Raw genomic sequence first — 24,613 nt, 5'->3', positions numbered from 1 at the left:
GCTCAGGTTAGAAGGTAACCTGCTGATGCCTCAGGTGCCAGCCCCCTTATTATTTGAATCTGAACCTCTCACCAGCTTGAGACTCTGGTTCCAGGTGAGCCAGGCAGGCTGGCCCGAGAACTCCAGGGATCTGCCTGTCTCTGTCTCTCCAGTGGAATGACAAGGACATGAAACCACACTAGCTTTTAAAAAAATATTTATCTCTTTATGTGGGTTCTGGAGGATCAGACTCAGGTCCTCATGCTTGGGAGGCGAATACTTTACCAACTGACACATCATCCCGTTCCACGGCTTCCTTTGATTATATCAGGCCATAATGAGCTCGCATGTGACCAAGTCCAGGCTGGAGCTAGGGACCAAAGGACACAGTCCAGCGTGCCGGGCAGACGTGACACAGTAGGACACACTACTGTGAGATAAGGGTCACGTGGCAGGGTTCGTGGAGGGAGCTACTGGAACAGACAGAACCCTTTAGCTAGGAAGGCTGTTGATGGTGGGTGAAGGGGGAGGGAGCTGAGGAGGACAGGGGGGATGTTCTAAGCAGGAAGGAGACAGGAGAGTACCCTGTGTGGGTGTTTTCCGTGTCTGGAGCGGAGTGTGAAGTGTAGAACAGGCAATGCCTTCTCCCCCTGAACACCTCGCAGGCCCTACGGGGTTCATGTCTTACACGTTTGTGCCTACTGTAGGCCACCCACAGCTTTGGCATGCCTTCTCTGACCTCAGGACCCAGAATGCAAATCTAGGAATTGAAGTGAGACCCCAGTTCACGGAAGTGCAGGGTTTGTTTTGGCCCACAATTTGGGGGTACAGTCCATGGTGTCAGGAGCACAGGGCGACTCTGGTCACATGGCACCCACACTCAGGAAGTAGAGAGAGCTGAATGATGGTGCTTAGCTTGCCTTTGCCTTCTAGTCAGTCCAGCCCATGTGATGGTGCAGCCCATGCTCAAGACAGGTTTCCCCACCTCGGCTAAACTTTTCTAGAAACGCCCTCACGGTCATCTCCAGAGCTGTGCCTCCTGAGTGATTCTAATCCAGTCAAGTTGACAGTAAAGATTAACCATCATGCCCCCACGGGGCACTGGTGAGAGATCTCTCATTGCTCAGACACTAGCATGTTCCTGCCTGGCATACCTGAGACAAAGCAAGACAGAGGGAACCTTCTAACATGCCATCAATACTTGTTTACAAGGCTTCATTTGGTGTTCACGTGTGCCATCTTATTTTAAATTAGTGCAGCAGAAATGTGTCAGCCAGCTATCTCTTTTAAGTTGGGAAACTGAGGCTTGGAGAGGTTAAAGGTCGCCTTGGTTCGGCTAGAAGGATTAAATTCTGTTCAGTGCACCAAGGTTTGCATTCCCAGTGGGTTCCAGCCCTAAGCTGGTGCCAGGAACACAGAGATGGAGTTGTGTCTCTCCCCAGCCCTCCAGGCCCTCCTCTACTTGTGCGCTCTAAGTGGGACAATCCCAGACACCCACACACCCTGACATAACCCTTCCAGGAGCTGCAGCACGCAGCTGTTCTCAGTGTCTCCCACTTCCTCCTCCACCAGCTCTAGAGAAATCTCCGAGTCCCTGGGAAATTCTCTCCTCTCTTCACTTCCAGGTGCTGTGGGATGGGGAATTCCTAAAAGGCTCATCTCTTCTGAGACACCAGGTTCCCCTTAACTCCATGACTTAAAGACTGCCTCTGATTTCAGATTTAGGATCCCACCACAAAACTAGGTGGGCCATCTGGGTTGGCCCACGGGGTCGTTTTTTTGTTATGCCGAGTCCTCCCTCTGCCTTCCTCCTCTTGTGGCTGTGTGGCCGCTCTTCCTTTTGTGGTCCAGCCTCAGCATCTGCTCACATTGTGCCTGATACTCGGTTGGTGAGAGCCAGCACAGAACCCTACCGGGTCTTCCCCCGATGGAAATGGCATGCAGATGTATTTCAGAACCACTATAGAGACCGTCCTTGTTTTTGCTTCATAGTTTCTGCAATGTTTTCTCGTAGTCCGAACACCATAGGCAAGCCTCTATTTGTTTATTGAGGGTTCCTGTAATGCTTGAACTAAAAGCTACTCAAAGGCTGGGGCCATGTTTTGACTCTCAGTAACTGGAACATAGTGGGAGATCAATGAGACCATGAATGAATAAAAGGTTAAACAAACGCTATTGTGAACAAAAGTCCTCTGATCACCTAAATGAATTCCTCATGTACTGGCTCTTTTGAATGGCATCTGTCCCGGCTCTACTGCCATCCTATGTATCACATAGATGCTGATGAGCAAAGTCAGAAAGGCCTGCTGCAGTCATTAGAGACTGCCTCAGTTGACAAGACTGACTAGCATTGTAGGGACCATGCAAGCCTCAGGCTGCTTGTGGTCCATCCTCCTGAGGACTCAGGCTGGTTAACTTGGTGGAAAATCCATTAAGTTGTTAAGGGAGAATAGGGGCAACAGTGTTTATATTTAATTTCCAGAGGAGGTTGGTAAAGCACCCTGCTGGAATGGCACTGCTCACCCATCTGGCTCTCTGGATGCTATTATGTTATTCACAGAACATTAATGGGGAAATAAATCCACTGGCTCTGTCGTGAGGAGGGTGTGTGCGTCATCTCATGTTGCCTGTTGCCTGGAAAAGCAGACGTTAATAAATGTGAGCACAGTTAGCCCTGGAAGTGAGACTGAATGGTGCCCTTGGCAAAATAATGAGTGTTTCTTCCCTTCTGGAGGAGGAGGCCCAGCATTATTTCCTCCTGCAGTGGCACAGAGGATGTGGTTAGACAAAACAGGATAACCTTTACATCCTCAGCAGGGCTGAGAAAAAGCTCTGACTTGTCACCAACTCACTGGAGTGACAAAGAAGGACAAACAGGTAGGGAGACTTTCTGAGACCACCACTGCCCTGTCACAGCTCTGCTGTGGACTGGTACCTGCCTGTCCCGATGTTGGTCATATTTGTCAAAGCAAGGAAACCAGTCTGAAGCCGGGGCTCCTACCTCTGCCCATTCCAGTAGTGAAGTTGGTAATACTGGTCTGATTCTGGAGCTGGTCCTGGTGACACCATCTAAATCATTGCAGCCCAAGAAGGAGAACAAGCCCCTTGACTCCCAGAGAGAGTGTAGCCTCAGAAGAGCCTTCAGCACTTCAGTTTTCGGCACTTAACAGTGACAGACAAGCTGTAAGGACCCCACCAAGACAAGGGACCTAACCAGGTTGTGAGGTTGGGAAGTTCCCTGGGAGAACTAACTCGGATCAAATGACCCAATGCGTGTTGGATTGGTGCCTGGGGCACAAGCATGATGTTAGCAGTGCTTGCTGACTCTGTTATCATTATGGCTCCCGGGAATTGTTTGAGCAGATGGGGAAAGTGGTCCATGGCAAGCTATCTTAGACCAAGAGATGCGAAGCGCTCCTGGCCTTGAACATAGCTTTTATTTATTTATTTATTTATTTATTTATTTATTTATTTATTTATTTATTTATTTATTTATTTATTTATTTATTTATTTATTTTTAGGACTGGCAAGGAAAGGAATAAGGCCGACAGGTACGCACTGGATTGCCAGGAGAAGGCATACTGGCTGGTGCACCGGAGCCCGGTGAGTATGGGTTCCCCTGTCCCTTCTGACACCCACCCCTCCAGAACTGGGTTCCCCTGGCCCTTTTGAACCCCCCCCTCCAGAACTGGGTTCCTCTGTCCCTTCTGAACCCCCCCTCCAGAACTGGGTTCCCCTGGCCCTTCTGAACCCCCCCTCCAGAACTGGGTTCCTCTGTCCCTTCTGAACCCCCCCTCCAGAAAAGGGTTCCCCTGTCCCTTCTGAGCTCCCCCACTCTCTGGCACTCAGTTAACCTCAGCTGCCTCTGGCCGCCCACCTGCCAGGGTTCAAATTGGATTAGCAGGATCTGTTCAGTGTGGGCTACCTGGATGAAGAGGCCTCGTGCTGTGTCTTGGTGGGGTGCTTCCGGCTTGTCTGCCAGTGTTAAGTGTGGCTCTTCTCTGAGCAACCAGAATCAACTCATTGGTCACGAGGGCTTGGCCATCTTTGTTGTCGTTTGGGAAAAGAATATAAGAAGAAAATCTGGGAGCACAGGTTCCGAGTGAGGAAAATAAAACACTGTGAGGACAGACAGTCTGCAGAGGCAAAGCTGCCCTGGGTGTCTGCAGCTCTGTCTCATCCTCCCTTGGTCCAGGTCAGCAGCTGGAATGATAGGAGGATGGAAGGATGGAGCAGGCTTTCAAGCTTCTTATTGCTTGGAGTGCCTTGCTTCTTTGGCTTTGGGACTTCTTTTTTGTTTTATGTGTCTGAATGTTTTGCCTCCATGTGTGAATGAGCACCAGGTGCATGCCTGGTGCTCTTGAAGGTCAGAAGAGGGTGTCAGGATCCTCTGGTACTGGCGTTGCAGATGTTTCTGAGCCATCTGCTGGAAATGGATCTGGGTCCTCTGCAAGAGCAGCCAGTGTTCTTAACCACTGAGCCGTCTCTCTAATCCTACTTTGGGACTTCTAATGGCTCCAATGATAGGCTGTCCATAATGTAACTTGTCCCATCTCGGTATTAGGAAGTGGCAGTATCCTTCCCTAGCATTCCACTAGAGTTATCTCTGCTGCCTCAGTTTCCTCCAATGTCAAGTCCATATGCTCTCCCCTCAGGGTGACAGAAAGTGGGAGAGGTGACAGAGATTTAAGAAAGTGAAGCATTCAGAACCAATGTTCTTTCTCCTCCTCTTCTATTGACCTTGCCTCCTGAAATGACCAGACATGCTCAGAACAGGAAGCGAATCGTGTCAGGGATGGTGCTAAAACCCGACATCAATCCATCAGAGTCTGGCTTTTTACTTACCTTTGCATATTTCCAACAGATTTTTCTTAAGCTGTAGCCACTGTGGTACGTGGTTTGGATGTTGCGTGGCTGAAGTGAATGTTCTGGGCTTGATTCCCAAGTAGCTTATTTGGTTTATCTCTGTCTCTGGGGAAAACCACATTTTGGGTGCCTGACACAGGTTCCTGGGGGTTGGTTGTGGGTGACCGAGCTCAGAGTGCTGGGGCCTCAGTGCTTCCCCATCAGAAGCTTTGGAGTGAGGTTGTTTTGTGCACTTCACATTACTCACGTGTTCTAGAAGCCGCTTGCTGAGGATGAGGGGCAATGGCCGGTTCACACTAGCTTTCTGACACGGCCCTGTGCCCTGTGTCACCAAAACCGAGGGAACTCTGCTCCTTTCATCGTGGAGAATGCTTCCCCCTTGTCTGTCCAGAGACCCCATGATAGGAGAAGGCCACTATGGCTGCAGCCCTTACAAAGTACTGGTCAGGCTGCTCAATGAGCTGCACAGGGCCCCTCCCCCCACCTAGGTCCCCTTACCCAGAAGGCCAGAGGAAAGAAATACATAACAGACCACTCAGATCCTCCTTAGTTTTCCTGGTGTAAGCTCTCAGCCTCCTCAGGGTAAGCCAGATACATGAGTACATATGATGTGGTGTCTGCATGACCTTGTCCCTTCCTCCCATATCTGTCAACACGATACCATCTTACCTCCATCACTTCCTTCACTTACCACATTTTCACTACTAATACCACCATTACCACTACCATCACCATCATCACCACCATCACCATCACTACCATCACACACATCACTGCCACCACCACCACCACCACCACCACCACCACCACCATCATCATCACACACACATCACCATCATCACCACTACCATCACCATTATCACCACCACCATCAGCACCACTACTATCACACACATCACTGCCACCACCACCACCATCACCATCATCACCATCATCATCACACACACATACACATCACCATCATCACCACTACCATCACCATTATCACCATCACCACCATCACTATTATCACACACATCACCGCCACCACTACCACCACCACCACCACCATCACCACCATCACCATCATCATCACACACACATTAACATCATCACCACTACCATCACCATTATCACCACCACCACCATCACTACCATCACACATATCACTGCCACCACTACCACCATCACCATCCCGTATATCATCACCACCACCACCACCACCACCACCATCACCATCATCATCACACACACATCACCATCATCACCACTACCATCACCATTATCACCACTACCACCACAATAACCATCACTACCATCACACACATCATTGCCACCACTGCCTCCAGCATCACCACCACATCATCATTATTATCACCACCATCACCACCCCCCTTGCTATCATCAACACACCAGATCTGAGTTGAAAATTCACGTCTCGCTGAGCATTCTGCTTTCATTTCTTTATTTACTCTTTGCTGTCCTGTGTGGAAAGCAGTGTTATTCCCCTTTGATTGATAAACAAACTGAGGCTCAGGGATGCTGTAATTTGTCCACCTAGACATCTCCTGTGTGCTAGAGGATCTGAATCCACATACTTACTTAACTATGCAGCCCTCTCTCTTGGTCCTATGCTCCTGTCGCCTCTTGTGACAATGTCACTTGATGTCCTTGTGTATTTTAGTTTGTTTCTAACCTTCTGGGTCACCCATGCTCTGTAAACATAAACATTTGTGTTCAAACAAGCCTGGCTACTTTGCTAGCATGGGGGACCCTAGTTTAGAGTGAAGCTTTGAAAGGCTTGCGGCAGCCTGAAAATACAGAGGACAGGGCTGGAGAGATGGCTCAGAGGTTAAGAGCTCTGGTTGCTCTTCCAGAGGCCCTGAGTTCAATTCCCAGCAACCACACGGTGGCTCACAATGATCTGTAGTGGGATCTGATGCCCTCTTCTGGCATAAAGTTGTACATGCAGATAGAGCCTCATATACATAAAATAAGTAAATATATCTTTTTAAAAATGCCGAGGACACAAAACTGCCCCTCTCATCAGGAATGAAGCAGGACTGTATGTGGGTCTGCTGTCCCTGACTCCCTAGAACACTCTTCACCTCTTGCAAGCCAGCACAGGGAAGATAATGTTCTGTTTAAGGAACACCACTGCCTGGAATAGAGCAATCTGTCTGACAAGCCTAGGGAGCCCTGGAGCCCACAGACTGCCAGACTGTCTCCAGGAGACCTAAACAAACCCTCAGCGCAGTGGGAAAAGAGCCAGCCACGGCAAGCCAAGCATTTGGTTCTGTGGATGCTGAGCATGAGCTCTGCGGACTCACTGTGGCCACCTGTTAGATTAGAGTGTGACGTGGCCACAGCTACCAGATAATCTGCTTACTTGTTCATTTGTCTGTTTCTTTTTTTCTTTTCTTTCCAATTCTTTGTATGCTTACATTGTGCATGTGTGCATGCATGCACATGTGTGTGTGTGTGTGTGTGTGTGTGTGTGTGTGTGTGTGTGTGTGTGTGTATGTGTGTGTGTGTGCGCGTGTGTTGTATATGTTTGCTATTTGCAGGCGTGGGGGCACATGTGTGTATGTGTGCATGTAGATGCCTGGGCTTGACGTCAGATTCATCCTCAGTTGCTTTTCCACCTCATTCGCTGAGGCATGTGTCAAATCCAGAGTTTACTCATGTAGCCAGCCTCACTATCCAGCTTGCTCTAGGGGCCCCCTCTCTGTCTTCTAAGGCTGGAACTGTAGGCTGGCTGACACACCCATCCATCACTTATGTGGATCTGGAGTCTGAACTCTAGACCTGGGTGCTCAGCAGGAGCTTTAGCCACTGAGGCATCTCCCCAACCCCTCACTTGTCTCTTTCTTAATCCTTCAATTCCTCACTGGGCCTTGACTACCAGGAAAGAAGTGTTGGGCATGTAATACCAGCTAGACATCACTGCGTCCATACTGTGCACTCGTGAAGAAAGGGCAGTGGTCTGATGTGGCATCCAGAAAAGCATCCTTAGCAGAGGGTGAGATCAGACATGGGTCCAAAACATGGATCTGAGCATGATACACACAATATAAATGAACACGGGGAAATGGCTTCCCTGTAGATGAAACCAACCGTCTTATTAAATAAGAAACATAGAACCAATGCAAAGAAGAAAGCCAAGAGATCAGAGCTAAGGGCCTTACCCGCCTGCTGCAGCTAGCCTCTTAAGCCAAGAGACCTCTCTGAAAAGGGAGCTACTTCCTGTGTGTCTTTATATAGACTTTCTGTTCTGCCTTCTCATTGAAGAAGCTCCTTCAATGAGACATGACTGCCTAGTCACTGTCTGTTGCCCTCCAGGTCTTCTATGGTATTGAGATTAAAGGCGTGTGTCTCCAATGCTGGCTATATTCTTGAACACACAGAGATCTACCTAGCTCTGCCTCCCAAGAGCTGGGATTAAAGACATGCACCACCAACACCCAGCTTTTGCTATGGCTCTAATAGCTCTGACCCCCCCCCCCCCCGCAACTTTATTTATTAACATACAATTAAAATCACATTTCAGTACAAATGAAATACCACCATACTTCCCCATGTAGCTAAGGATGACTTTGAACTCCTATTCCACTTGCCTTACCCAATTTATGTGGTGCTAGGGACGGAACCCAGGGCTTCATGTATGCTAGGCAAGCACTCTGCCAGCTGAGCTACACCCCCAGCCTGAGACATGATTTCTTGAACAAACTGTCTTAAGGTTTCCTTTCATCTTCACTGGGCCACCTGGGCACCACCAGTGACTCAGTGCCTTCTGAGGGTACAGTCCATTACTCGGGCCTGCCTTTCTGGAAAGGCTCTTTTGTGGTAAGCTGTCATATGAATAAACATTCAACTAAACAGTCTTCATTACAGCCACATACATAGATACCAACAGAGAAAGTAACCACTCTCCATTTCCTGCTGAGGTTGAGCTAAATGCCCCATATTGGAGAATGGCAAAATAATTTAAGGTATATCCGGGGTGATGGGACATTGTGAAACAATTAAAAGGCTATGGTCAGAGGCCATTCGTTAACCTAGGAAATCGTCTGACATATAGTATTGTATCACAAAACAGGATGGGACACTTGATAGATGCTGGTGGCCATTAAAAAAAAAACAGTGTAACTTTTAGATGTTTATTTTATGTTAGTTGTTCTTGAGGCAATGGGGATATTTGACTTATGAGCTGGGATAGACACGGCTCACGATCTCAAGGAACTTACTATAGGACAGTGAAGGAAACAATGACTAGAACTATTATGCAAATGAATGAGTAACGTACAGAGTGCCAGGCAAGCTTGCAGAAGGAAGGAATCCTGCATCAGACTAGGCACCAGGGGACACCTCCCCATGGAAGTGACGTCCAAGCCGAGCTGTGCTCAGAACAGACCCCTCCAACTCTTCAATCTAAAGCCGTCTCCTCATCTCAGCCTCATCTTTCTTCCTCTCTTTCCTTGTTTTACTCTGTTTATAAAGCAAGGTAGTGTTGTGCTTATCCTCTCTGACCCATGAGCCCAAAGGGTCCGAGGCTTTGGGGGAAGAGAGTGTTGGCCCGTGGAGGAGAATTAGAAAGTGGACATGAGTGACTGGTAGGAGGCTCTCGTCCTGGTGCCACCCTGGGATGCTGATTCCTGCTGATGTCACTGTCAGACGACCTGGCAGTTAGCAAATTGCTTCTTTTGTTTATGCCCAAGGGATGTAATTGAGACGTCACACCCGGTGCTCACAGCTCCTTCCATCGAAGGAGGGAAGGAAGCTCGCAGCTCACATGTCTCTGAAGGGCTTCCCGTGTGGAGACCCCAGAGCAGAAGGCATCTGCTGGCAGCACCTTGGTTGGTTGCCTTGATTTATTGCACATTGACAATGGGCTCTGGATAATCTTCAATTAAGTACCCACCCATGGACCAGAGTGGGTATCTGCAGCTGCTCTGGTGGTCATTGCTGTAGGATCAAGACCATACTAACCGCCTGATGGATGGATGGATGGATGAATGAATGAATGAATGAATGAACCTGGGAGGCTCTTACTTGTAAACATTTGGGAGAGTTTGGAGAGGACAGTGGTTGGAGTTACAGCCTCTTCAACTGGGACTTAAGGGGCTGTTGCCCACAGAGAGGCCAAGATGAGAGCACAGCCAGAGGAAGGTGTCTGTCTGTCTGTCTGGTAGAGCTGGCGAGGAAGTCTACGGGGCTGGGGGATGGTGGTGAGCATGAACTGGAGAGCGTGGCAGAACAATAAAGCCCAGATGTGGCCATGAGTCTGGGCAGCAGAGGTGGCCTTGGAGCTGGTTTCAACCATGCACTTAATACTACTGAGCCCCAGGCCGCCTAATTTCTATAGTCTGTGGGGCCAGCTAAACAGCCATCTCAGCCTGGAGCAGAGGACCCCATGAAGCTGCCGAGGCGGCTAGTGCCTGTGAAAGGAGCTGGACAATGACTGTAGGTCACTGTGGGGGTGGGCTCCGAGTGTGCAGTGAGCAGGTATGAATCTGTGTAAATGTGTATGGGTGTATGAGTATGGATATGTAAGTTGAGAGGGTGTGTAGGTGTGTTAGACAAAACACCGTGGAAGTTCGCCTGTATGTGAAATCCATCTTCAGTTACGCTGGTGGGGGTTTCTCTGTAGCAGATGTAGGGGGAAATCTCTGGAGCCCATTAGGTGAAAGCATTAGTCTGGTGGCCACATCCTTCCCTTCTCCTTCATATGAGGTTGGATCCTCTCGAGAGCTGTTCAGGACATCTGTGTTGTCTTTTTGTGACATTTATCATAATTGTCACTTAGCTTGTTGTGACTACTAAGGGATTTCCCCTTCCCCAAGACTGAAAATGCCTCCCTGCATCTTCTGGGGGGTGGGGTCCCCAAAGCAAGGGTCTCAGGTCATACTCACTAGCCTCTCAAGCTTTAGCCCAGGGTCTAGCGCATAGGTAGTATTGATCAGGGTCCATGGGTAACAGTAAGGGTGAGGGTGGGAGCTCCAGTTCCTCACCCTCCTCTCACACGTTTTCTGTTTCTCTTTTCATCTCTTCCTTGTATAGTCTGTAGGCCCAGCATTCGCCTCTTTGGTAGCCTGCTGAGCTAGGATGTCATATTTAGTGAGCTGAATACAAGATATCCATTTTTTAAAAAATGATTCACGTTGTGTGTGTGAGTGTACACACACACACAGACACACAGACACACACACACACACACACACACACACACACACACACACACACAATTGCCACAGAGGAGGCAGAGAGGTCAGAGGACAGTATTTGGAGCTGGGTTTCTCCTTCTACCTTGTTTTGAGGCAGGGTCTCTCTTTCTGTAACTGTGTTGAGTACTCTGGGCTTGCTGGCCTGTGAGCTTCTGGCTGATTCTCCTGTATCTGCCCCCACCCCCATCTCACTGGAGGAGGGCTGTGATTACAGATGTGCACCACACCATTTGGCTTTCCACATGTGTTCTAGGGATTGAACTCAGGTTTTCAGACTTGTGTTGTAAGCACTTTTACCCACCCAGCCGCTTCCCTGGCTTAGCAACAATTATTTTGATTAAATAGTTTATAGCAGAACTTACTTTCTATCAAAGTCTATTTTATGTTTTTAATATAAATATACAATAAGTGTAAAACTATTGGAACTAGGCATGGTGACATAAGCCTGTAAGCTCGGGGTGAGGCAGGAGAATTGTGAGTTCTAGACTGATTTGGGGTGCATTGTGAGTTCAAGGCAAACCTGGTACGTAAAGACTCTGTTCCCCATTCTCCAAAAACAAAAACAAACCCCCAAAAAACAACCACCAAGCAATTTATATCTCAACTCCTCCAAAACGGTTGGGACCTAAATTATTTGTGTTTTTCTGAAGTTAACCAGATGTCCGAGATTTTAATCTAGCAGCCTTACCGCTGACTGAAAATGTTTTCAATCCTGCTGATGGGACCAGATCTGGTGGTGAGAGAGCCTTTTCCCTGCCGCATGAAGTCAGCCTCATTAATAAAATGTGCCGACACTTGCCTGTACAGAAGGAAGTGAAAAACCTCAATTGCTGGCCTCAAGTCGGTGAGAGAGGCCAAGTGAGACAGGGTGCCGGCGGGTGGGGGGAGGGGGGGTTAACCAGAGGAAGTGGGAACCGACAAGGATTGCTGACGCAGGTTTGGTTATACCTTCGCATGCATGGCCGTAAACGAGTCCAGGCCCTCGTTCAGTGATAACTACTCTCTGTTGACAGTGTCATACTCCATCTTGCTAAATCCTAGAAGTGTCTGTCAGGTAGGAGGCATTACCTCTGCTTCTCAGGCGGCTGGGCCAGTGAATACAGGGAGAAGTATATCTTCTAGGACAGTGCTTCTCAACCTTCCTAATGCTGCAACCCTTTAGTGTAATTCCTCATGTTGTGGTGACCTCCAACCATAACATTATTTTCATTGCTATTTCAGAACTGTCATTTTGATACTGTTATGAATCATAATGTAAATATCTGTGTTTTCCATTGGTCTTAAGCGACCCCTGTGAAAGAGTCGTCTGACCCTGCCATGGGTTGAGAACCTTTGTTCTAGATGTTTGGCACACCAGGGAAACAGCAAAATCAGGGCTGGGATGACTAAAACACTACTTGCTTCCTTCTAACCCAGCCCAGGCAGCAACTGTGGGGTATGGTGAAGGAGACCCACAGGAGGAATCAGGAGTCCATGTATCAATTGCAGTGAAGCCTTACCAAGTTTCAGTGCCATCCATTCATCCATCCATCCATCCATCCATCCATCCATCCATCCATCCATCCATAATCTATGCCACCTGTTATCTATCCATCTATCCATCTATCCATCTATCTGTCCACAATGTATCCCATCTGTCATCTATCCACCCATCTATCCATTTTCCTATGGTGATGGAAAGGCATTCATCTGTCCCTCCCTCCCTCCCTCCCTCCCTCCCTCCCTCCCTCCCTCCCTCCCTCCCTCCCTCCCTCCATCTGTCTCTCTTCTTCTCTCCCTCCCTCCCTCCTTTTCTCCCTTCCTCCCTCCTCTTCTTCCCTTCCTCCCTCCCTCTCCCTTCTCCTCCTCCCTCCCTTCCCCTTCCCACTATGTTGAGTGCTGAGTGTCTGTAGTAGTAATCAAATAGCCTTGGGAAAGCTCTCTAGCTCATTTGGGGGTGTATACACCTTCACATTTCCTTGTGGGCTAGACCACTAGTCCATCTCAGCTTTGTCTTTCATTTGGCAGCTTGGCCAGGATCCAAAGTTGATCAGAAACTAGAGACTCTTCCTGTGGTGAACCTTATATTGTTTTCTTCCATTCAGCCTGGAATGAACAATGTGCTAGACTATGGCCTGGACCGAGTGACCAATCCAAATGAAGTCAAGGTAAACCAGGTATGTCTGGTGTGTTCTTGGCAGGGTCTGGGTAAGGTTCTGAAGTTGGGAAGGTATCCACACATCTATCTGTGTCTGTGAGGCAATGTTATCTCTCCTTGGAGACTGCTGCTGATATCAGGGTCTGATATATGGCTCTGTGGCATCAGGGTCAGGGGAAGAGGCGGCCATTGCAAGGGTCCTGGCTAGAAAGAGAGTGGTCACAGTGAATGACTGAAGAACATAGAGCAGGCCACATGATGGCTGAGTCATTTCACACTTTGAAAATCGAATAAGATTTTCAACCCAGTGTGTCATTGTTAAGGCTTGGCTTCAGGCATGAGAGGGGACCTGGAAGGGTGTGTCTGGATGGGAGGAAAATGGAAGTGGAAAGGGGGAGAGAAAGAGCAGGATGCAGCTGGTAAAGCAGCATTGTGGTGTGTGGAGAGGGACGTAGAGTCTCCAGAGAGCATCACCAGGGGGCATTGTTAGGACTCCTGTCCAAAATGCCCCTTCCTTGATACATTTAGGGCACATCAGCCAGCTTTCAGATGCCATTCTTCCAGCAGCCTCTTCCACGTTTTCTTGTCAGATAGCAGATCACTGCCAAGGTCTTGTAGGCTCAGTTGCTATGGAGACAGAATCATCGAGTAAAGTACAGAACCCGGGTGGGAGAGTTTGGGTTTTTTTAATGGCTAATGTACTGCTCTGGAAACCTCTCTCCTGTGGAGGAGGGGGAGGGGGAAGCAGCAAGCACGTCACTGGCTCTCACGTGGGTGGGACTGACTGAGGCTCAGCTGTATGTATGTGGGGTGTGGGGAGACGAGACAGGACCTCCACGCGGTCTGTTTTGGAGAGTGGCCATGGAGCTGTGCTATCTCATTGTAGATGCCATGGTTGGATGACTTCTGGGGAGGGTGGCCAATGGGCCTTCTCGCTAAGGAAGCATCTTCATGCCCGCTGGCCACCCAGGAGTGAAAGAGATGTGCCTTCTAGCTTTCAAAAACCTGGGTGTGCCAGCTGCTGGCATTGCTCTGAGCAGGGAAACAGAGGCCAGACTGGATGCTTAGCAGACGGGTTCATGTTGATGCATTCTGCCTGGACTGTGTACTCACCGCTCTGTCTGTCTCTCTCTCTCACCAGCTCTCTTTCTCCTGTGTGTGCACACTGACCATTGTGGAGCAGTAAGAAGAAATGCCACACAAGCTGCCCTTCCCTCTCCAGCAGCACGATGTCCACCAAGTCCCCTGTGCAGGGAGGGGCTGGGACTGGGGATGAGTGTTATGGCAGTGTAGCTCATGACCAGGTGACCCTATTTCCCCCTTTTTCCTGCACTGAGAGGAGAGGGTCACAGAGAGCTTGGAGTGTCTTCCACGAGGCCTTAGGAAGGCAGAGGTTTGCTATTTGTCTCAGTTCAGAGAGCTCACAGTGAAGAACAGGGTCATTTCCGAGAACGGGGAAATTCTCAACATCTGTTTCCCCTCAACGGAGGCAAAAGCCCATTGAGCGTGAGAATGGAGGCTGTTAGGCTGGCAGGTGTCCAGGGCCTGGGGTAGCCAGCTTCAGCAGACGATGGCCACTGGTTGGTAAGGCTGCCCAACCCTGGGAGGATTGGGGCTGGGCTGGGGCCAGGCCTAGTATATGTAATTTCTTTTCAGTTCCTATACCTTGAGGGCATCCAAAAGGTCAAATGCATATGTCTCCCCACTTCCCTCTTCCATTCCAAAGAACATCTGACCTTCCAAGGAGAACCCTGGGTAGAGACTGGGCACTAGTCTACCTGTGAGCCCTGTAATGCTCTAGACTGACCCTTCTGCCTCATTTCCTCTTTCACCCCAGGAGGGGCTACACTGCCATCTAGTGCTGCTCAGGACAGGGTCACACGGTGGCCCAGTGAGGAGAGGCAGCGCCATGCTGAAGAGAGCCAGGCCCTAGGAAAGAACCCAGCTCTTCCACTTTTGGCCAAGCATCTGGGCCATTCAGAACTAGAGCCTCATTATTTATTTATAAAATGCACCTAACATTATTAGTTCTTTATGAAATTAAGCAGGATCAGTTATAGAAGTGTCTAGAACAATATACAGCATGTGAGATACTCTAAGAATAGGTGTTATTCTTGCCATCATAACATGTCATTGTATTGTGAAGGAGATGGGTTCTGGGGTCTCATGTCTTTGCTATTATTCTGTTTAGTTTCAGTTAAGTTTTAAAGTCAGCTTACAAAGTGATGGGCTTTATTAGGACACTTACACACACACACACACACACACACACACACACACACACACACGTGCACACATGCACGTTCTTGATTCTCTTTTTCTGAAGGAGGGGCATTTTTATTCTGCACTGGGCCCTGCAAGTTGGGAGTGGCTGATCCCGCCCCTGTCTCTCCCTGCTCAGGAAGTGTCAGGCAGACAAGCATCTGCTCGGATGGCCCCAGCCTCAGAGCCTGACTCTCCTGACAGCTGCCTGCTCTCTCTCTTTTTCTGCGTACTCTGTCTTGTCAGTTTCCATTTCTGGGGTTCCCTGTTTGCAGCTCCTGCCCCTCTCTCAGCTCTCAGTGCCTGGCCCGTGTCTACACTGTCTTCCCAGCCAGTGGGACACTTCGCTTCTGTCTGTAGACTCCTACCAGGCTGCCCGTGTCTACACTGTCTTCCCAGCCAGTGGGACACTTCGCTTCTGTCTGTAGACTCCTACCAGGCTGCCTCGTCCTCAGCTCTCTGCTTGGCTGTCTTCTGCCTCTCTCTCTCTTGTCTGGCAGGGATCCCCGGGCTTCTCAGGCATAGCTCTGACCCCACTAGCCTCCCCTGACAATTGTCCCCAGCCCTGAGGGCCATGAGATGTGTAAACAAGTCATGTTGCTATTTGAGAAACCCCACAAGAAGACGATAACGAGTTGTTAGAATTTCAGGAATGGAGAATATTCTCAGTGTGGGGAAGGGTATTCCTTTCAGTGGGCGTATAGAGATGGCTTCACTCCAGAGGAGCCCACGTCCAAGAGAAGAGTGGATATGTGTGTGAATTCCTGGGTTAAAAAAAGAGTTTGCCTCGTCCTGTTCTGTCACCAGGTGGCTTTCTCTGAACTACGTAGTGTGTGTGGGTGTGTGTATTTTTAATAACTTTAGCATGATGTTTTTTGTGACCTTTTGGCTAAATAATAATAATATTGATAGTGAGTTTGCAAGATTTAGCAAACAAAAAACCCACATAGTTCCTAGTTAAATTTGAATTTCAGATAAACAGTGATATGTCTTTCAGTATAACTATGTTCTGACTATTGCCTGGAACAGTATTTTGTCTTGTAATGAGAGCTGACACCACACCCTGTAGGTGTCATATTTTAGCAACAGTAATGTTAATCCCTAATTAATGACCATTATATATTGAGTCTCTGCCTGTATTATTCCACTAAGCCCTCAATTTTTCTTTTATAAACGAGAAACCAAAGGCTTTGAGATGCCAAAGACCTGTCCAAGATCATATAGATTTTTAACTTTTGTCTAGACCCAAAGCCCATATGCTTCTCTGAGTCATCCCCATCTCACAGGTCAGATTGTCACTCTACCCTTTAGAAAAGTCTGGAACCTTTTCCCTGCACTGTCTCATTCTGCCCACATTTCATTATGCGTATGTCTCAGTATGCACAGAGGATACTTGTGTGTCATTCCTGAGGTAACTAACCCCGTGGACAGGTGTGAGTAGAGCTAGAATTAAAGGCTGAGATGCTCATGGATGAGCCAAGATAGAAATGAGGATGTCTGGATTCAACTGGATCCTATCATATAGGCTGAGCATCCCCAACTCAAAATTCTCCCAAGTCTGAAACTTAGAGCGCTAACATGATGCCACAGTGGAAAAGCTTACATTGTGAAACTTTGGGCTGGACGTGGCGGTACACGCCTTTAATCCCAGCACCCTGTGAGTTTGAGGCCAGCCTGGTTTATGTAGCAAGTTCTGGGCCAACCAGGGATCTATCAGGAGAGCCTGTCTCAAAACACAAAATTTATGCACAAAATTGTAGAAAAATATCTTATAAAATTATACTTAGGTTATGTATAGAAGGTATAGATGAAGTATAAATTGATTTTCTGGTTAATCTTGGGTCCCATCCCCAAAATTCTTCATCAGGTATGGGTAAATTTCCAAAAATCTGAAAAAAAAAAATCTGAAATCAGAAGTGCTTACAGTTCGCATCATTTGGAGTATGCAGTCACTACCCCGTGTTAGAGTGTGCAGTGAAGGCGGGACTCCAGAAAATTACTGGTAATTCTAGGAACAAAGAAAAACAAAAACAAAAAACCCACAAGAAACCACACCAGAGGCCTCATTCTGAAAAGATAGTAAAAGCAAAGAAAGTAAATGAAATGTTGAAGTAATTAAAATTCTGAATATGGAGATAGTGGCCCCACAGGCCGCTGCATGAAGCCACAGGGAGATCAGCAGCGGTAGAAATGAAGAAGCGTGTGCATGTGGCTGTTGCTTCCAACACCAGCTCCCTGTGGGGCCTGGAGAATGACAGGACAGCCAGAGTCCTGCTCCTTTCTTCTGCGTTTGTGTGCCGAGGATCCCTGAGCCCCAGGGCTGGCTACTGTGGGGTGATAGATGATGGGAAGTTTGATGCGGGTCCTAGGTTCTCTGAAGAGGGTGTCTAAGATACTGGCTGCTGAGTGTAGACCTAGCTATGCCTTGGTCTTTACACCGTTAGTTTAATGAATTGTGTTTTCTGTCCTTACATCTCATCTCATGGTGGGGGCCTTTGTTCTCTTTGTTTCCATTATAAATGAAAAAGTTGGACAGCCATTCCGTTCTTCAGCAGTTCTTAGCTCAAGGCAAAGGTTGTGGTGAAGAGAGGCAGGCGAGGCGGAGAGAGCAGGCGAGGCGGAGAAAGGCAATCGGTGCACGTTTCTCATGGCGTACTCCCAGCCTTGCATATTGCAGAGATGGTTTTGAATTTTGGCCAATGATTGGCCCCAAGCTACTGTGGCAGGTATTAATACCAGCAGCTGTCCAGAGCCTTGGTCTCCTCAGCACAAAATCAGTCATAAGATCTTTCTCCTTTAAGCGTTGTAATAGTTCAAAGAAGTGTAGATTGCTTTGCATCTGCAGACGGGGGTAACCACTGTGCAGGAATCCAGCTCGTCTTTTAGCAGAAGTCCTAGATCATGAGTAATCCACTTCAACAAAACTCTAACAGACGCCCTGGATTATACTAGATTGGAGCACAAGTCTACTGTGGTCCCAGGGTCCCTTTCTATCTAAAGCACGTGTCTTCTGAAGCAAAGCCCTGTGGAGAGAGAATGGGAGCAAGGAGAAATGTGTCTGATGTGACCCTTTCAGAATGACCCTTTCACAGGGGTCCCATATCAGATATCCTGCAGATCAGATATTTACATTACAATTCATGGCAGTAGCAAAATTGCAGTTTATGGTTGGGGGGTCACAACAACATGAGGAACTGTATTGTCAGGAAGGTTGAGAACCACTGCTCTAGAGTGTTTGATGAATGTTTGCAGATTTTTTAAGAGGAAGTTTATGAAGTCTTTCTCAGCCCCTAAGCACAGCAAAGTCATCCTTGATTTGGTGTTTGTCAAGGATCTACCCTGCCTTAGGCAGGGTCCTAGAGGAAGCAGCTGTGCTCTGGTGGTGGCCCATACATTGTAAAATAGACACGTAAATAAAACTTGTGATGATCTAAGAAAGAGAAGGTCAGATGTGGGAGTTCAAGACTGAGAGATCTACCTAACCTTTACTTGAGATAACTGCCTCCCATCTTGCACTGCCCCAGGAGCAATCCATAGATTTCCTATGAAAAAGCCATGATCTAAAAGCAATCCAGTGAGGCAAAATGATAGCCTGTGTGAATGAGAGAGGAGCGCTGTGCTTTTGACCTTCCATATTGGGCTCTGGGAGCTCCTGTACCTCTGAGCTGATGGATCAGTGGCTCATTTTGCATGTGTGACCCTCTGCCTAATGAGGATTTGATTTAATTCAGCAGCATCAACATCAGGCAGCCAGGAATTATGAGGATCAGTTTGCAGGATTAGAGTTGGCACCAACAGCCCTTAGATATAACCACATGTAAGAAAAGCAAGACTGGGATTCCCACAGTGCCCAACCTCAAAGGATTGCATGGGACAGAAAGGTGGATCCAAGATAGCTTGTTCCTGTGGATTGCAGACTGGGGGATTCAGCTGGAGATTGATGTGAATGTCTGAGGAAGTTCTAAGGGCCTAAATGAGAAGCCTGTCATGGATTCATCCTTCTCTGTATTTACTCAGTCCAGAGATGCCCTGTGGCCGATCCCCTGCATGAACTTGAACTTGCCTTGATAGCTTCCACAAGGGAACAGGGCCCAATGTGGTCTCCCCACATTACAGCCCAGCTCTAAGACTCGGCCATGTGTTTTATTATTATTTTTTTAATTGTGTGCTTTGTTTTTTAGAAACATGGCTATGTTATCTTTTTCAGTTTGTGGTGTCAGTCAAATTGTTATGAATGCCTGAGAGTGAATCTCACAATTCATTCAAAACTCTTCCTAGTGAGAAAAACAAATGGTCAAGGTCCATGCTGGTTTCTCCATCTTTGTCCATCCTTCTATGTCTTAGTGAGAGGTGGCTTCCCTTTATTAACAGTGTCTGTCTATCTATCTATCTATCTATCTATCTATCTATCTATCTATCTATCTATCTATCTATCTATCTATCTATCTATCTATCGTGTGCGTGTAGGTACATACTTTCCAGGGTGTCTTAGGGTTTCTATTGTTGCAATAACACACCATGACCAAAAGTGATGTGGGGAGGAAAGAATTAGAACTCTCAGGTCACAGTCTGTCACTGAGGGGAGTTGAGGCAGGAACTCATGGCTGGAATGTGGATGTAGGAACTGAAGCAGAAGCCGTTGAGGAATGCTTGCTTCTGTGGCTTGCTTAGCCTGCTTTCTTTTCTTTTCTTTTCTTTTCTTTTCTTTTCTTTTCTTTTCTTTTCTTTTCTTTTCTTTTCTTTTCTTTTCTTTTCTTTTTTCTTTTCTTTTTTCTTTTCTCTTCTCTTCTCCTCTCCTCTCCTCTCCTCTCCTCTCCTCTCCTCTCCTCTCCTCTCCTCTCCTCTCCTCTCCTCTCCTCTCCTCTCCTCTCTTCTCCTTTCCTTTTTCCTTTTTCCTTTCCTTTCCTTTCCTTTCTTTTCTTTTTTCTTCCCAAGACAGGGTTTCTCTGTATAGTTTTGGTGCCTGTCCTGGAACTCACTCTGTAGACCAGGCTGGCCTCGAACTCACAGAGATCCTCCTGGCTCTGCCTCCTGAGTGCTGGGATTAAAGGCGTGTGCCACTGCCACCCGGCTTTTTTTTTTTTTTTTTTTTTTTTTTAAGCCTGCTTTCTTATACACCCTAGGGCCACCACACAAAGGGTGGCCCAGCTCACAATGGGCTGGTTCCGCCCACATCAATCATTAATCAAGAAAACATCCCACAGGCTTGTCTACAAGGCTTACCAATCTTATAGACACGTTTTCTCAATTGTGGTCCCTCCCATTCAGATAACTCTAGCTTGTGTCAAGTTGACAAATAAACCAACCAACCAGGACACGTGGCATATGTGTGGAGGTCAGAGGACGGCTTCATGGAGTCAGTTCTGTCCTTCCTTCTTTGCATGGGTCCTAGGGGTCAAGCTCAGGTTGTCGGTCTTGGAACGGTCAGTACTGTATCTCCTGAGCCGTCTTCTTAGCACAGTTCCCCGTTATCTCCCCCTTTTCAGCTGTTTCTATAGACACAATGCGAGAGCAAGGCCAGCCCCAAACGTGGTCCTTAATTCACATTGGTTTTTAGGAATGAAGATATTACAAATCTTATTAAGTTATATTCCTTCCCTTGGCCACCCATCTCTAGTGGTTTTATGGAGGAGGGTGGAGGTGGTAGACAAGGGGATCCTACTTTTTTTTTTTTTTTAATGGTTTTTCGAGATAGTTTCTCTGTGTAACTTTTTGGAACTTGTCCTGAAACTCTGTAGACCAGGCTGGCCTCGAACTCACTGAGATCTGCCTGCATCTGCCTCCAGAGTGCTGGGATTAAAGGCCTGCGCCACCACCGCCCAGCTGAGATCCTACTTTTTAAATACGAGAAGAGGAGCAGTTTTCTCATGAAGAGTGTTTTTTTATTTTTTCAAATGGACATTTGAACTGTATGGATTTAATGGCACCAATTTAATGGGTTTTCTTCTTTGTTTTACAGAAACAAACGATCACTGCTGTCAGAAAAGAGGTAATTAGCCTCCCAGTTCCAGTGTTGCTTGATTTTAAAATCTTCTAACAAATTATCTGTACTTTGACTTATGCTCCACACTCAATAATGAAATGAAATCCATGTGTAATGTTCAGATAGTTGTTTCCAAATTAATGGACAGCAAAGGATCCTTGGGTAGGTGGGAACGGGGCAAATGCCAAGTCTCGGGATGTGAAACGTCCCTTGAAGCCGCACATCTGAGGGATGGTCAGAGAAGACTGGGGGGTTGAAGGCTGTGGCATCTGAATCCCTAAGCTGGACCCTGCTTTCACAAATCCACTTGGAATCTGTCCAGGGCTACCCACTTTGGCCCATCTCTGCAGGGCTTAAGCGTATATCTCCCTGTCTCACGTCAGTCAGTACTCCTTGGGGCATTTTTTCCAGATGTTGACTTTCCTCAGCCGATACATGATGGGTTAAGGAAAATACCAGCTATTGAATTTGAGGTGTGGGCTTGAGCCCTGTTGTCACTGAGGCGGCTGACGTGAAGGGGTAGAGCACACTGTTGATAAGGAGAAATGGCCTGTGTTCTTGGATCCATGTGTAACGTCATGGTTAATGGTACTGAAGGGTGGGGAGGTGGAGATTATTTTAGTCACTTTTCTCGTTGCTGTGACAGAGCATCCAACAAAAGCAACTCAGGGAAGGCAGGGATACAGCCCACCATGGGTGTAGGGGGGGTCACAGCAGCAAAAGCTTGGGGCAGCTGGTCACCTGGCATCCACAGTCTAGACACAGAGATGAATGCGGCAGCCCAGCTAACTTCTTTCTTTTCTTTCAATCCTGGACCCCAGCAAGCCTATGGCAAAGTGCTGTTCACCTCTAGGGACCTTCCCATCTCCATCCCATCTAGGAACCCCCTCAGAGACTTACCCAGTGGCTGGTCTCCCAGTTGATTCCAGATCCTGTCAGGTTGACAGTCACAATTAATAGCCACAGACATCTTCTAACAGCCGTCTCTCTTCCAGATCATGTATTACCAACAGGCCTTAATGAGGTCCACGGTGAAGTCTTCAGTGTCCCTTGGAGGGTATGTCCCTGACTTGTTGGTCTTGCTAAAGCTTGAGCCACGGGTGTGCAAGAGATTGTCTGCTTAAGTCAGACATGACAAGCCATGGGCAGAATGACTTTGGGTTCCAACGAACCCTGTCTTGTCAGTGCCCACTTCCAGTATTTGGCTAGGGGTTGGGCTCTTATAAAAATCTTTAAAAGGCTTTCACATCTTCCCAAATCCATAGTTTTAAACAGTGTGACATTGACCCTGAAAGCGTGTCTGTGGCTGTGGGCAGAGTTGTGGCAGGAACCCAGGGTCCTTCCTGACACACAGACAGATAAGACGTCAGGAAATGCATTAACTCAGAAGGTCCCACTTCAGGACCCACTGAGGTCCAAAGGGTTTGGGTGGAGAACTGATGTTCCCAAGCACAGGCATTATCATGCCAGAGGTGGACTCCAAAGGGTCCCTGGCCTTGGCTCATCTGTGGTCATTGCAGCTTCCAAGATGGCCACCAAGACACGGGCAAACTGAGTCAGCTTCGGAATGTAAAATCTTCTGATGACATGTGAGGAGGCTATGTTTGGACTGGGGACAGAAAATTGACACGGGGACTGGACTGGGAGAAAACAACATTGCTTCTGAAATAGAATAGAACAGATCTTTCCAAATAGCTGCCTGTCCCAGGAGCCATTGGAGATTTTTCTGAGAAGGCAGTAATAAGCCTCCTTATTAACTAAATCAATGCCAGAAGAGGGCAAGCTGGACAACTAGCCTATGCGGTTATCTGGTCTCTCCGGGTTGCGTTTCTAGGAACCCTTCTCTGTCTGCTTTTCAGAATTGTCAAGTACAGTGAACAGTTCTCGTCCAATGATGCCATCATGTCAGGCTGTCTCCCAAGCAACCCTTGGATAACAGATGACACTCAGTTCTGGGATTTAAATGCCAAACTGTATGTACTTCAAATGTTGGAAACTTTAACAAATCTGTTTATTATGTGTGTGTGTGGTGTGCTTGCATGTGTGCAGGAGTGTTTCCATGTGTGGGGGTACATGTGTTCACGTGTATGGAGGCCTTAAGTTGACTTCAGGTGTCTTCCTTGACCCATCTACACTTTATTTATTGGGGTGCAGTCTCTCACTGAACCCAGAGCTCTCCAATTTTGGCTATTCTAGCTCTCCAGCTTTCCCTGGGGATCTCATCTCTGTCTCTGAAGAGAGGACATTACAGGTGGTACCTACCTGCCTGATTGTTACATGAGTTCTGGAGACCCAGACTCTGGTCCTCACACTTACACGGGGAGCCATTTCCCTAGCCCAAAATGTACTTCCTTTTTAGGATGGATTGTAGTTCAATTTATAGAATGCCTAGAATTCCCAAAGCCTTGGGTTCAACTCACACACAATATAAGCCAGGCCTGATGATACACGCCTGTAATCCCAGCACTTGAGAGGCAGGAGGATCCGACATTCAAGGTTCCTAAACTACATAGCGAGGTTGAAGGCCACCTGGTATACATGAAGCCCTGTCTCAATTTTTTTTTCCATTTTGAGTTGTAATTCATATGTCATATAATTTATCCATTTAGAGCATACAATTACAATTTTGTTGTATTGACAGAGTAATACAATCACTACTACAATTGTTTTTAAAGAAATCTGTGCCCTTTATCTGTCACCTCCATCCCCCCCCCCCCGAAAATCATCTTCTCTCAAGCACCTCCCTAGATGATCACTAGTCAATCTGTTTTCAGATCATCTGTATTCTCCTATTCTATTTATTTCCTGTAGATGAACTCGTAGGCTGTAGGGTCTTTCATTGGGCACTTTTCACTCCATACTAGATTTTCAAAGTTGATCCAGGTTGTAACATGAATCAGCATTTTGTTTCAGCTATGGATAAATGATGTTCCTTGTGTGAATATGTTACATGCACACCCATTTGTCTACTAAAGGACATTTGGGCTTTTCTAGCTTTGTAGTTATCATGAATAACACTGTCACAAACATTCATGTGGTTCAGGGTGAAAGGGAAGTCTTGGTGAGTGACAGGTACCTGGCTGCTGGCTGTGGCCACAGCATCTCTTGCCAGTATATCCCTGGAATTCTATCCTTGCTTGAAGATGGCAGCCTGATCCTTCATAGATTGTCTGTAGGCTGAG

The 24,613-nt window shown here is 47.5% G+C and overlaps 1 protein-coding gene across 2 annotated transcripts in view; it reads left to right on the top strand.

The window, feature by feature from the left end:
- Rgs9 (regulator of G protein signaling 9) overlaps nucleotides 1-24,613 on the top strand; it is a 104,211-nt gene that overhangs the window by 56,269 nt on the left and 23,329 nt on the right. For both annotated transcript variants that reach the window (XM_076543632.1, XM_006970472.3), the window contains exons 8-12: nucleotides 3,502-3,583; nucleotides 13,134-13,196; nucleotides 21,408-21,437; nucleotides 22,427-22,488; nucleotides 23,291-23,404. In XM_076543632.1, the coding sequence (XP_076399747.1) occupies nucleotides 3,502-3,583; nucleotides 13,134-13,196; nucleotides 21,408-21,437; nucleotides 22,427-22,488; nucleotides 23,291-23,404 (351 nt within the window). The remainder of the gene's footprint in view (nucleotides 1-3,501; nucleotides 3,584-13,133; nucleotides 13,197-21,407; nucleotides 21,438-22,426; nucleotides 22,489-23,290; nucleotides 23,405-24,613) is intronic.

The sequence above is a fragment of the Peromyscus maniculatus genome, chromosome 8 (genome assembly GCF_049852395.1).
Source record: "Peromyscus maniculatus bairdii isolate BWxNUB_F1_BW_parent chromosome 8, HU_Pman_BW_mat_3.1, whole genome shotgun sequence".
In the NCBI taxonomy this organism is placed as follows: Eukaryota; Metazoa; Chordata; class Mammalia; order Rodentia; family Cricetidae; genus Peromyscus; species Peromyscus maniculatus.
The sequence above is the reverse complement of the archived record's forward strand: the minus strand, read 5'-3'. Positions and strand labels throughout refer to the sequence as shown.